Genomic DNA, 14,410 nt, shown 5'->3' with positions numbered 1-14,410 from the left:
AAACAAGTTCCATCAGCTTTTGTTAACGGGAATAGATCGGAGGTTGCAGTGTCATTGGGGACTTGTGTTTAGCTGGCATTTTCTTCTGTCACTGAAAAAGAGATTCAAGACAGGAGCAACATCCCATCCTCGTCCAGCAGGTATCAAAGGATATCTGCAACAGGCATCCAGTCTTTCTTGTCCTGGATCACTATAGCCCTGAAGTGTCAATGGACCATGCCACTGCTATGCAAGACTAACCTAATCACTAGGTTTCTTACCCTTCTTAACCCACCTTTACTGCTAAGTGCAGTAGTTCCTCTTCTGTGCATGTTCCTAGTGACCCACAAATCCTCACAGAATCATCTGCCAATCAGAATTCAAGATGAGTAAACCCAGTCTTGTGGCTAAGGAGCTCTCTCCCCTTCTCCATCCATCACTAACCACTTCCGCCCAGTCGACTTGAACATCATTCCAGCACCTTCTGCTGGCACTATTCCTGGATGTCCAGCAGAGCAAAGGAGGACAGTTTGCAGTTGATCTACTCATGAAAGAAGAGAGGCGATCACAGAGCTACTTGGCTACAAATGAACAGGTAACGAGTTCAGGTCAATCCATTCACTCCATCTTGTCTGTGTACTTCTTTGAAGAGTTGCAGTGAATGATGGATTACGCTTTCATGCACCTCTATGCTGGAGCTTTTTTTTTAAAACAAATAAAATAAAAAATATTGATGTTATGTTGTTTAAACACATGTACCTCTTTGGACTATTTCAGAACCCATGCCCATTTTCAGAACCATCAGGGTTAGGGTACTGGTGCAAAACCCGCATTACAATCTCATTGCAGCATAAAGATATAGCAAAAACCGTGAAGACAATGCAATTGTTTTTTTTTAAACAAATGTGCAAAGTATTTTGCTGCATTTCTGAAACTGGAATACGAGGAATCCATTGAATATTAAACTGAAATATAATCATGGACTTGCACATAAAAAAGTTCTTTGATGTGGAGAGGATACCTCTAATGTGCATAGGGTTACCTCACAGTGGATCGCAATGTATTTTAGTAACGGGCACTTGTAAAAAATTCGGGGTCTAGGAAACTATTATTATTTTTGATTTTGTATGTGCTCTATATATGTATGGTGTATATATATTTTTGTCTGATTGTTTCTTTTAAAATTGGTAGAAAAAAAGACCATTGGTCCTAACCTGATATGAATTAAAAAATAAAATATGGTTTTGTCTGGGAATGAATAATGAATGTGATTTATTAAGAAATGCATAAGAATTTGATGGGAAATTGATCCAATGTATAGGAGTAATTAAATGTATCCCATTTGGAGTGTTTTGGATATCTGTTCCTCCACATCATTTTTTTCTTTGTATACATTTATAGCCCAGAAAGTGTAGGATGATTTGGGCAAACCCCTGGGCCACTCATATGATTATAGACCTCCAGGCCCACATGGAGCAGCTGATAACTTCCCACTTTAAGACATTGTCATCTAGGATAGATCGGCTAGCGACCCTTATTAATAACAAGGGTGCAGGGAAAGTGCAGGCACTTAGCACTCCGGGGAGCTTGGATGTGAGTGACGGCCCTGCCACCAGTAAGATACCCGCCTTAGATGCTAGATAGGGACACAGTATCCTCCCGGCCCCCTCCCTAAAACCCCAGGCACGGGGAGTAGTTAAGAAATCTACAAAAAATCCAGCTAACATCGTACTACCCAGGAGCACTAAGACGCCTACTGTGGTGCTGGACAGTTCGATTAGCGCCCCCCCCCCTGCCCCCAGGTCCCTATTAGGCAGCAATCCACCATTGGTAGCAGTCAATCCTCCCGCTCTACTAAACCTCAAGAAGCTAGCCAGGCGAAACCCCCTCCCTGCCCTCAGCTACCACCAGATGCAGCTCCGTTTGTGGTGGTGCTCACTGGAGTCCCACCGCTAAACAACGCCCGAGGCAAAACCTATTCAGCACTGAAAAATAGGGTTATTCATTGGCTGAATAGACACCGACCATTGATGGAACAGGGCCAGGGGGAGATCATGTTCGTACGAAGGGTCAACTGACTGGGAACTAGACCGAAAGACATCGAGGGGGATTGTATCCTTGTCAACTTCAGGGACCCAGCTATAGTTAAACAAATTGTGGGGAGTGGTGACCAGGCTATCCCGGGCATGGTTAATACCCGCCATTTGAGTTACTTTTACAGCACAAACTGGGCCCCGGCCCAGCGTGAACATCAACCCCCTTTCCCACATGGTAATTGTCCCTCCCAATTTAATATCCCTTTGGTTAACCGCTACAGGGCCCTGAGCAGTGTGGATTGACTACCGCCAACTAGGGGAGCCCAGACCCCGACATACAATTTTGAGGATAGGCAGGCGGCGGGAGGGGCGCGTAGGGATGTAGAGCCCCACAGCTGTCAAATTTCCACCTCTCCCGGTCATGCTTACCCTACTGTATCAACAACAGTGCTAGTGGTTGTCCGCCCTACAATGATTAGCTGGGTTGGGGACAAAGCTACAAAACCCCGAATGGGGAGAGTTGGTTGATACTTTTGACCTTTGTCTCTTTCAAGAGACTTGGCTTTTGTCTGCTCCGCTAGGGTAGGCTTCGCATCCCATTATGAAGCGGCATCCCAGGGGCCAAGGGGTAGACCTTCGGGAGGGCTGTGCACGTGGGGGGCGGTGCACCTGGGGTGCATAGTTAAGGTAATGGACACCAAATGCCTAGATATCCTGTGCATCACACCTTCATTCGGTAAGAGGCTGGTTTTGGCGGTGGTAAATATCTATCTGCGCCCTGTTCCCATCCAGAAGGCCCTATCTACCCTGGAGGACCTTGAGGTGCTATTATCTTCCTTCCCCCCCCTCCCATCACATTATTATTGGGGCAGATTTCACCTGCCACTTTGAGCCATTATCTGGGATCCCCTCTGTTACTTCTGAAGAGGATGAGGCTCGCTACATTCCGGAATGCATTATGTATGCTCCAAAGCATCTAACGCCGCTGGCACTCGCCATTAATAAGCTGGTTGTTACTTTCTCCCTAAGGGCCTGCAATGGGAGACTTTCCCCTGACGTACCAGGTGCCTGTACTTTTAACAGGCCAGGGAAAAGCACGACTATTGATTATATACTTGCAGACGTGGGCTTATGGGCATATCTTAAAGAATTTACTGTAGTACCTAGGGCTGATAGTGATCACAATCTACTGTTACTTGAACTATTGAATCCCCTAGGGAAGCAACCACTACCAGAAGAAGCTGGGACTTCACCCGCCCCTAATCTCATACAGACTTCGGGAGGCAGGCGAGTTAGGTGGGAGAAGGTTGCCCAAGCCCCGGATAGGGTAGCGGAGATCTACAACGACATAGCAGGGGCACTAGATGTGGTTAGCAACCTCGGGGGAGGTGACTTTGAGCCCTCTCAATTTTTGGCTCTGTACGCTACCCATACCTCCCTATTCAAACAACTGGCTGATTTCTTTGTAACATCCCATACTGGTAGGGGGAAGCCAGCTAAGCAATCCCACTGGTTTAACCAAAGATGTAGGGAGGCCAAATCTAACTTGATTAAGGAGTTGAAGCAAGGCACCCCGTTGACTGTTAGAAATGCCCGGCTTGCCTATAAAAGCCTAATTTGTGCGGCCAAGGCTGAATGGGAAGCCGATAATTGGGTGAAAATTAGAGAATCCCTTGAGGCCCGTGATTTTAGGTTATTCTGGAACTTGGTTCGTGGTGGCTCGGCCTCCGGCGCGTCTGCCATTGTCCCCAATCTTAGTGAGGAGGTGTGGCTTGCCCACTTTAAGCGTCTATATGCACTGGGATCTGTGAAGGCGTTGGCGCCTCCTTGTGCGGTTGCAATCACCTCGGACACAGACCTTGTGCTGGATAGGGCCCATGATGGCTACCCACTTACGATCTTGGAAATTAAGGCAGCAATTAAGAGCCTGACCCCGGGAAAGGCCCCAGGTCTGGATAAAATCCCTTGGGATTTGTATCGAACTGAGGACGGGGTATGGGCACCATATATCTGCACTTTTTTTAATGCCATCATGCAGGGCATGGCCATTCCTCCCACATGGCTAGGTGCCGAAATCGTACCCATATTTAAAAAGGCTTCTCCCCTGGACCCGGCCAACTACCGACCGATAAGCCTGATTGACGTCCTCCAAAAGCTTTTTTCCCCAGAGTCCTCCTGACCAGGCTGCAGAGTTGGATGGATGATAACATTCTGTCCTCTCTGCAGGCTGGATTCAGGGCGGGGGTGTCAACGATAGACCAGCTTTTTAGACTCCAGCTGGTCTACTGGAAGACTGTTACTCTGGGGGGCCGCAGCTTGTATTTGATATTCGTGGACCTTCGGTCGGCTTTTGACCTGGTCCAGAGGGACAAGCTTTGGGTCATCTTAACGGAGATGGGTGCACCGGCTTACCTATGCGAACTTTTCCAGCGGCTGCACACGGGCACGTACGCAAGGGTGAGGTATGTGAAGGGGGGGCACTGACTTCCCCTTTCCCAGTGGAAAGGGGAGTCAGACAAGGATGCGTACTAGCGCCCACGCTCTTTTCCCTATTCCTCAATGGCCTTATTGGCCACTTACTGGGAGCGAACAATCTGGACTCCCCCTCACTAGCTGGTAGGAAAATCCCGGCACTAATGTTCGCCGACGATACCCTCCTATTGTCAAAAACACTGGGGGGTATACAGCGAACATTAGAAGCTTTTTCTAGCTTTTGTAAAATGAGGAACCTGGAAATTAATTTCGCCAAAACGAAATACATGGCGTTTAACTCTACCCACTCGAACTGCCCCCACCCGCATCTGGATGGAACGGCCCTAGACCGAGTGTCAACCTTCGAGAATCTGGGGGTTACCCTTAATGATAAAATGGACTGGGGTTCAAAGATTGCCAATCTGAAACTTGCCCAGTCATCGGGCGGTATCCTAAAAGTCCATAGTAAATCTTCCCTTAAACTTATGGGACCGGCTGTAGAAATTTACAAGGCGCAGGCAAGAGGTGGCGCACTTTATGGTGCAGAACTTTGGGGGCATGTAAGTGTGGCCCCCCCTTTCCCTCACTGAGAACATCTTTATAAGACGCCTCCTGCGTCTTCCCCAGAGCACTTCCCTCATTCCACTGAGGTTGGACTTAGGTCTGGTGCCAATCCATGAGGTCGTTTCAAACCGCCCCCTGTTATACTGGAGACGACTTTGGGCTACCCTGAACTCGAGAGCTATAGGGAAGACTTGCGGGATTTGCTAGCCAGAGGGGGTGTGGGCAAGATCCCGTGGTTGAAGTACATCCAATGCCTCGCACAGAAATTGGGGAGGGGGGACCTGTCGTCCTCCCCAGAGGAGGCTTGCGCCTCGCTCCCTAGGAAGGTATTGGGCATAGCATTGAAAGAGTACGGGAGGGTTCTCCTATCAACAAATTCGATCCTGGGCAGGCTCACTAATGCCTTCCTAGAGATCAGGGCCCACCCTTCTTTTGAGAGATTCTTAGACCAAATGCAACCACCCTTGGCTAAGAAACTCTATCTCCAGTTTAGGCATGGCACACTTCCCTTAAGGGAAAACACCGACAAGTGGTCAAAAACACCACTTCACACAAGTACTTGCCCAGGATGTGAGGCTAGCAGAGAGACAGATCTCCGCGTTCTTCTCTTCTGCCCCTCCTATTCTAGGGCAAAAACTAAGTGGCTAATTCAGTGTTGCCGGCTTAGAGGTATAAGAGACTACAGAGAGGCTTTTAGACTCTTTAAATCAGATACGTCTTTCATGTTTGTTCTTGTGACCTCTAAATTTCTTTTGTCAATGTGGTTCACAAGGTGCGCGATTCTAAAGGGTTCCAAATAGTTATAACATGGGTGGCCCTCTTTCTACTTACCTTGCGTGGTGGGTTAATTTCCAAATTGTGTACGATAGAGAGATACCAACGCTCGTTTTAACTTAAGTACGCTGCGTTCTGATGTCTTCTTGTGAATTTTTTATATCTATTTACTAATTTATTTGTACATAGTATTGTTGTATATGATGTGATATCTATGTCTTTTATATGTTTTTTAACAGATAATAAAAGCTTTTGACTGAATGTGATTTATTAAGAAATGCATAAGAATTTGATGGGAAATTGATCCAATGTATAGGAGTAATTAAATGTATCCTATTTGGAGTGTTTTGGATTTCTGTTCCTCCACATCATTTTTTTCTTTGTATACATTTATAGCCCAGAAAGTGTAGGATGATTTGGGCAAACCCCTTACATACGTGATGTGCATTTCTGAAATGGGCAAACAAATCCACAAACAAAGATATGTTGCCAAGAATGTATAGAGACGAGAAATACCAAATGTGTGTGGGTCTTCATACAGAATGTAGTCTGCACAACTTAATATGCAATATTAGCACTGAGCACTACATTGTGGCAGAATCGCCGTTTATAGTGCACTCTCCATTTGATGACTTATACCAAACTCAGAACTAAATAAAAACTAGGTTTAGTTATTTTGTACATTATAAACAATAAATTGGTGCACGCAATCACACAGCGTCATTGGATAGCTGGTAGAATGAGCAGAATATGAGGTATATCACATTTTTATAGATTTGTTCCTAAAACACAGACAGTCCTTCCAGTCACACTCCTGCATGAAGATGTCCCAGCCAAGGGATTGAGTGGATCCAACAGGCAGCACATGCCTGTTCAACACTCCTTTATAAGTTTCCATTATTAACAGATAGAAATATACAAAAAACGGTGTTCGTTGCTTTGACTTGAGTCACAGGAATCTCCCACACCCAATGGAAAAACACTAACTTGGGCAGGTTCTTCGATGGTTTGTTCTCTTTCAATCCCCAAGTAAATAATGTCTGCGAATCAGCTTTCCACCACTTCCTTCAACTAAGATGGATTCTACTGCTATTTCTCCAGATTTATGAATGTGGGGGTACCAGGCATGAGTGGGTTTGCAACGGACAGCTTTTGATGGGGAACTTCCATTAAAAATCCATACAATCTGTAGTTTGTGGAAATGTATATTCTGGAGGGGTATTGTCAATTTGATTGCACTCAAATATTTCTCAACTTTTAAACGAGTCAGTAACAAATTCAGCTACAACTAAACACATGAGCACAGTTGTGTAACACACTAATTATAGAATGAAAACCTCACACTGAAACTTGCCTACCTGTCTACAATACAACTCACAATATCCAGGGCCACACTAGGGACCCTGAAAAGAACACCCTCCAGGTACTCGGAGGATGAGTATATTCTATATGTAACCAAGCTGCTCAATATTTACTAGGCCTACAACTTAATGATTCAATGGTGCTTTGCAAGAACATTCAGAAGTAGCAGGATGTATAGTTTATTAAGTATTTATGTCCAATGGTCAGACCTGCAGATGGTATCTGTACAGTGATTATCAAATGCCAAAATAATACTGAAAGCTCAGATTCTTTTGCAAATTAAATGATAATCTATTTATATTTACAAACCAGCTGTATGGGGTCTGATAAAATGCGAGAATATAAACTTACTGGAGATATGACTGCCAGTTGACTTTGTTAGCACGCACTTCAGCAGCCTTCGCAGCAATGATGTTGGTTGGGACAGCAGCATCTACCGCCCCTCTGATGTCCATGTTTGCTAGATTTCCCACCTAAAATTGATTAAATGAAATATATCAAACAGATTGTGAGTACATAAATTTAGAAAATAAGTAAACAGGTTAACTTTCAATAAATTATTACTTTAAACAAGCCATCCTTCCTTCACACTCCTAAATCTCAAAATAAAAAAAGGGAGTTGTCGCTAAAGAGAGGATGACCGGTTTATTTCAGATCCATTATCTCCTCATACCATTACTTCTGAGCAATGACTTTACATTAACAAACAGATCAGTTATTAAATCACATTTAAATCGGATGGTCATTTTATAAGTATTAAAAAAACAAAAATCCTAAATGGGGATTTGGTGGAGTTGACTCCCACTCAAAAAAAAGTGCATGTGATTGTACACACAAGCTGTTTTAAGGGTTAAGGGTAGAATATGTGTAGGTGTACGTCCGAGTATTTTTTTAGGGTTAAGAAGTGTGCTACGTAATTTTTCTAGTGGGGGGATTTACACCCTTAAACATACTGTTAAAAGCATTATGTAAATCGTTTTAAGGTTCAATAGGATTTAAGGACTTATAAAATTAACAGTAAAAAAGAACAAGCATTGGCAAAGCCGATAGGTGTTGCCTATACAAGAGCTATTGGCTTTGGCAATGTGTTTCTGTGATATTGTACACCAGTGTGGCTGCTGTTCAGCAGGTCTAAAATTAAGTGGCGTGGAGTGGCATAGAATGGATTTGTTGGAGTACAGTGTGGCAAAGCAGGGGGGGGGGAGTAGAGGGTCGAAGAGATGAGTAGAGTTCAATGGTTCACTGATAGAGAGTGTCGTAGAGTGCAGTGGCGTGGCGTGCATAGGAGTGGATTGGGGTAGCGGAGTGTATTGGAGTAGAGTGGGATAGTATGGATTGGATTGGGGTGTTAATAGAAGTGGGTGGATTGCATTGAGGAGTGGTGTACTAGAGTGGGGTGAATTATATTGAGTGGGATGGATTGGACTGGATTGGTGTGAACTGGATAGAGTGGGGTGAAGTAGAGTGGGATGGGATGGGCTAGGGTGGATTTTTTAAGTGGATTGCAGTGGCGTGGGTTGGATTGGATTCGAGTGGACAGGGTTTGAGTGGACTGGCCTGGATTGGAGTGGAGTGGGGAGGATTTGGAGTAAGGTAGGGTGGATTAGGGTCGTTTGGGGTGGGTTGGATTAAAGTGGTTTGGAGTGGGGTGGATTGGGGTGAACTGGAATGGACTGGAGTGGGATTGATTAAGGTGGATTAGAGGGGTGGGGTGGAGTGGAGTGGAGTGGACTGGATGGATTGGGTAAAGTGGGGTGGACAGAGGTAGGGTGAATTAGTATACAGTGGATTGGAGTAATTGCATTTATATACCTTTGACAAGGCATCAAAGCGCATTTTGACGAGCACGCTACTCCGGAACTCCAAAAGGATTAGTGGTGAATTAGTATAGGGAGCTATGAAATTAATTTGAGTGGTGGACATGGGAGTTTATTTGAATTGAAAAGGGATAGTGGAGGGATAGAAGAGGAAAGGATTTGCATTTATAGAGCGCTTACTACTCCTGTTCAGGTGTTGAGGCACTCTTCAGCGGGTAGTACGCTACTCCAGAACCCAAACATAATTAGTGGGGAATTAGTATAGGAAAATGATGAAATTAATTTGAGCGGTGGACATGCAAGGCTGTTAGTAAAATAAATGACAGAGCACAGCACAATGTAGTATATAACTGACTCTTCACAGTCAGGTTCATATATTTAATTACAAAAAACAGTCGCAATAGTAATACATTTGTTCAGCTCACAGATCTTCACCACTGTTGCTATGTTGTTACAGAAATGACACAGCCGACACGTGTTTCGTCGCTTTTGCGTCTTTTTAAGGCTGATACAACAAAGTTTCAATATTTTAGGATAATATCACTTGTTGGAAATACTTTATGACAACGTGGTATTTTCATGTGCTCAACATATCACTTTATCCCTTCAAGGTCAAAAATTGTTGGGAAAAAAGAAAATATGAGAGATGGAAAATAGTTCAGATTAACTCGGAAAACACCTGTGTGTCCAAACAGTGTTTTTTATAAAAACGTGTTAAAAATTGTGCATACACGGTCACCGTGAGAGAAAGAAAAACAAGTTAAAGTGTGGTAAAACAGAAAAGCCAACAGGACCCGTAATACATATTACCGAAAAAAACCGCAAGTGAAGGTAAAATTACCTTATAATGTATATAGTATTTTGTCTTTGATAGAATAAGGCCTTTGTATTGTTCCAAAGAAACGCGGAGTATGGATTAAGTTGTCCAAATTTCCGAGAAGAGGTCGATTTGTGAAACACTAGGAAAACACACAAATATGTGCATTAGCTTTCTCCCTGTAAATATCCAATACGAGCAACCAAAAGCAAACGGTTGGCCAAGACTGATAACCGACTCTGTACCAATTCCTGTCAACATCATGCCCCTTAATGTAGACTTGCCCGGTGTTTCTTAATCAAGAACACTCTATTTATCTTGCATTTCAATATGGTCCGCTCGTGAAATTTAACACCTTCGCCACTACAAAAGTACATTTTTTAATAGTCCTTTCTCTAACACTTTCAAACGTAGTATCTTACTTGGAATAACCTTCATATGTCTTTATCCTGCAAATTCAATTTCTCAATCCCTTTCTTTTTTAAAAAGGCACCAAAGTTTACTTACTACAATAGTAGCGTATTTCAGGCTCCCAGCATAGAAAAAAGTGATCGTAAGCTACAGCTGAATGCAACAGTATCTCCAACTCAAGTATGATTAGGCGGTAGCTGAAACATACAAAGTACAGCGGCTATAATAAACCGATAATAACACCCGAAGTTCCCTAATGCATACTTCGGCGTCAGAACACGTCCCCAAACTGGCAGGAGGGCCGGTTCTCAGATGTCACTCACCTCAAACTGACATAATTCGGCTGACGGTAAGACCAAATAGCGTTTTTCCTTGCCGCGGGAATCGCCATTTAAATATATCAAGCTGCGGCGTCCTCGCCCGACGTACCAAACATTTGTGGTGTGTGCACGCACGCTACTCCAGAACCCAAACAGGATTAGTGGAGAATTAGTATAGGAAAATGATAAAATTAATTTGAGTGGTGGACATGTAAGGCTGTTAGTTGGATTGAAAAGGATAGTGGAGGGATAGAAGAGGGAAGGGTCTAGAAAGTGTTTTTTGGAGATCGTAGCAGTAGGAGGAGGTTTGGGGTGGGTAAAGTGGAGGTGGAGGGGGAAGAGTCAGACAGCGGAGTGGACTGGATGGGGTGGGTGGACTGGGTAACGTGGATTAGAGTGGGGTAGATTACAGTGGGTTGGTTGAATTGGATTGAGTGGGTGGATTAGATGAGATGGATTGGAGTGAGATGGACTAGAGTGGAATGAGGTGGATTGGATTTAGTGGGGTAGACTGGATTGAGTGGGATGGACTGGATTTTGTTGGATTAGTGATTTGTATTAAAAGTTGACTGGATTGGAGTTGACTGGAGTAGGCTGGGTTGGAATGGAGTGGTTTGGGTTGGAGTGGGGTGGGTTGGATTGGACAGGGGTGGAATGGAGTGGAGTGGAATGGAGTGGGGTGCAGTGGATTAAGGTGGTTTGGAGAGGGGTAGATTAAGGTGGACTGGAGTGGATTGGACTAGGGTGGATTAAAATGGGTTCGATTGGAGTGAGATAGTCAAGTCAAGTCAAAACCACTTTATTCGATTAATTAAAATCATAAAAGGTACATATAAAAACACACAATTCATAATATTCAATTGATACAGTTAAAAATGTACATCTTAAAATTCTCAGCCATGATAAAAAGGGAAGGAGTGGGATAGATTGGAGGGGGTGGGGTGGGATGGATTAGAGAGGGTGAAATGGTTTGGGATGGGTTGGGGTGGGTTGAGTTGGATTGGAGTAGGGAGTGTTTGTAAGATGGTGAGTTTCTGTTGCTTTACCCCCCCACTTTTTGCCCGATACCTGATGCACTTTCTCCTTGGTGTACCCTGGGTCCCTGCCAATCAGGTACCCAGGGACTGTTTTCCTTCATCAATGACTGTACTAAAGCCTAAACCCAATTGGCATCTCTGGCCACATGTCAGCCCCTAGTAAATGGTACCCTAGGTACCCAGGGCATTGTGAACAGAGAAGACCCTAAGGGCTGCAGCACGTATTGTGCCACCCTTAGGGGCCCTGTACCCTGACACACACACACTGCCTTTGCAGGCTGAGTGTCCTGGTGCAGAACTAAACCAAGAGTCGACATGGTACACATCCCTGTGTGCCATGCCCAGAAACCCACTGTCGTGGCATACATCAGCCACCCCTCTAGCTGGGTGCCCTATGCCAGTGGTGTGGGCTCAGGTGCATGAGCTCTGTGCCCCTACAGTACCCAGGGCCATTCCTGGGCACTGTAAGTGCAGTGATGCCATTAAATGTATATGGCGCTGGGAGGTTGTCATTACGAACTCCACCGCACCAGAATGGCTTCACTGAAGGCTGACAAGTTTGATATCAAACTTCTTAGCACATTAAACCCACACTGATGCCAGTGTGGGATTTAATGTAAAAAGCACTATAGAGGGCATCTTTGAGGTACCCCCTGAAACCTAACCTACAATCCACGTCTTGTCTGAGAGGCTGCCTAGGCTGCCACACAGCAGACATGTTGCTGGACCCCTGGGTGGAGAGCTCCCGCTCTCCTGGGCCTGCAACAATGCACATCCTGGGACGAGGTGCCAAGCCTACTCCCCCCAGGATGGGCAAGGGAATCTTCAAAGGCATTCCACCTTTGTGACCATCTCCAGACCACTTGCTGTACTCAGCAACTGGCCCCCACCAGTTCTAACCCCTACTCTGGCAGGAAGACTGGCAGGAAACCCTACGTCAGACAGGGGGGTGTGCCAGCCTGTGCCAACTCCACCCCTCAGGTGGAAGAGGCGAAGTGATGAACGACCCCGGGCTCCGGCCATCTTGAAGATGGGGAGCCCTGCCCAAACACAGATAGGCTCCTGTCCCCCTCACACAGGAGAGTAGCAGGCTAGGGGGTGTACCCACCCCAGGACAGGGACCCATTGGTCCCTTCCCTTGCCCTACCTGTAACGCCCCTTAATTTAGTATTTAGGGGCACCCTGAACCTATTTCCACAGATCCACATTCCGAAACAAGAAAGAAGAACAAGGAACAAGAAGACCTGTCGTGCAGCTGCTAAAAAGAGGAAGACACCAACTGATTTGGCCCCAGCCCTACCGGCCTGTCGTCCCTCAAACCTGCTCCTGCTAAACCCCGGCGTCTCCAGTGGAAAGCAACCTCAAAAACCCCGGAGGACCTGACTGCCATGTGACTCTGACTACCTGGGTCTTCCACAAGCAGTGGTACTGCTCAAAGCAAGTAAAAAAGCCCTGGCATCAGCCCGGAACCGTGAACCCTGCACACTCTGCACCCGCCAAGCCTGGCCTGTCCTGGAGTGGATCAAGACCCTGAGGACGTCCCCTCCCCCCCCCCTGGCGATTATGACCTGGAATCCAGTGCCCAAGGACCCTCCTCGACGACCCCGATGACGCCCGCAGCCTCAGGACAAAGGACCCCTCCGACCGCGACCAGCAGGGGTAAGATTTCCCGACCTCAAAAGACACCCCTGCACCCGGCACCCCACGGCCCCCTGTGCCCAACTCCTGGGTGCCAACCTATCCTCCAAGATCCCAACTTACCCCTCGAATTGTTGGTTGCTCCAGAAGATCCTCCGTCCCCGAGCCTGCAGCCTTTGTTCCGGTTTCAAGATCTCCATTGAATAACATTGAGCGCCCGACGGCTCAAAAGCACCCTGCACCCAGCCGCCCGAGTTCCCCTGGCAGTGCAACCTGTACCCTATTCTACTTCCCCATTTGCCCTGAACAAGTGACCAGGAGCCGCGCTCCCACACCCGCGTGGCCTGCTAGCCAGCAGCCACTAACCGAAGGCCCCCTGCCTCTCATTGGATAACAATGGGCCTAACTACCTCTGCACCCAGCTGCCCCAGTGCCGCTGAGGGTGTACCAACTGTACCTACCAGACCCTGGGGGACCCCTGAGTCTATGCCCAGAACCTTAACTTCACCAATCGAGTACTCCCCTGGAAACCGATGACTCACTTTCCTGCCATAGGATAACATTGACTGGTTTGACTCGAAAAATCTTCTAAGTGTGAAGTTTTTAAACTTTAAAATATTCATCTAAAATCAGCCGAATAACGAATTTCAAATTACTCACCTGTGATCAGGAGAGACACCAGTACTGTACCTTGTAGCCCAGTACTGAAACGCAAAAGTAATCACCACCGTGTTTGCTAGTAATCTAAATTTCTTCCATAGGAAACCATTGACTGTTTTTTCTGTGAAATTTCTTCTACGTGTGAAGTGTTGAAATGTTAAAATATTCATATAAAATCAGCCGAATATCGAATTCCGAAGTACTCACCTGTAATCAGGAGAGAATCTGGTGCTGTACCTTGTAGCCCAGTGCTGAACCGCAAAAGTAATCACCACCGTGTTTGCTAGTAATTTAAATTTCGTCCAAAGGAAACCATTGACTGTTTTACTGTGAAATTTCTTCTGTCTACTTTTGAAAATTACAAATATTCCTTAAAAATCATACCAACTACTAAAACATAATTGCATACCTGTCTTAGGTAGAGACCCCAGTGCTAAATCTAGGAGTCCTGTACTGGATTACAAAAGTAACGAGACCCTACTTTACCGGTGCTTTGAATTTCCTTCCATTGGATAACATAGCT

At 45.6% G+C, this 14,410-nt stretch overlaps 1 protein-coding gene across 2 annotated transcripts in view; it reads right to left on the bottom strand.

The window, feature by feature from the left end:
• ATP6V1H (ATPase H+ transporting V1 subunit H) overlaps positions 1-14,410 on the bottom strand; it is a 172,651-nt gene that overhangs the window by 114,264 nt on the left and 43,977 nt on the right. The window contains exons 2-3 of one of the 2 annotated variants that reach the window (XM_078666461.1): positions 9,846-9,963; positions 7,539-7,660 (exon numbers count right to left, since the gene is read on the bottom strand). In XM_078666461.1, coding sequence (XP_078522587.1) covers positions 7,539-7,642 — 104 coding nt within the window. In that variant the 5' untranslated portion in view covers positions 7,643-7,660; positions 9,846-9,963. The remainder of the gene's footprint in view (positions 1-7,538; positions 7,661-9,845; positions 9,964-14,410) is intronic. The other variant, XM_078666460.1, reaches the window with a different exon arrangement.

This window comes from Lissotriton helveticus, chromosome 11 (assembly GCF_964261635.1).
Source record: "Lissotriton helveticus chromosome 11, aLisHel1.1, whole genome shotgun sequence".
NCBI lineage: Eukaryota > Metazoa > Chordata > Amphibia > Caudata > Salamandridae > Lissotriton > Lissotriton helveticus.
Note: the sequence above shows the minus strand (reverse complement) of the source record. Positions and strands in the feature narration are given on the sequence as shown.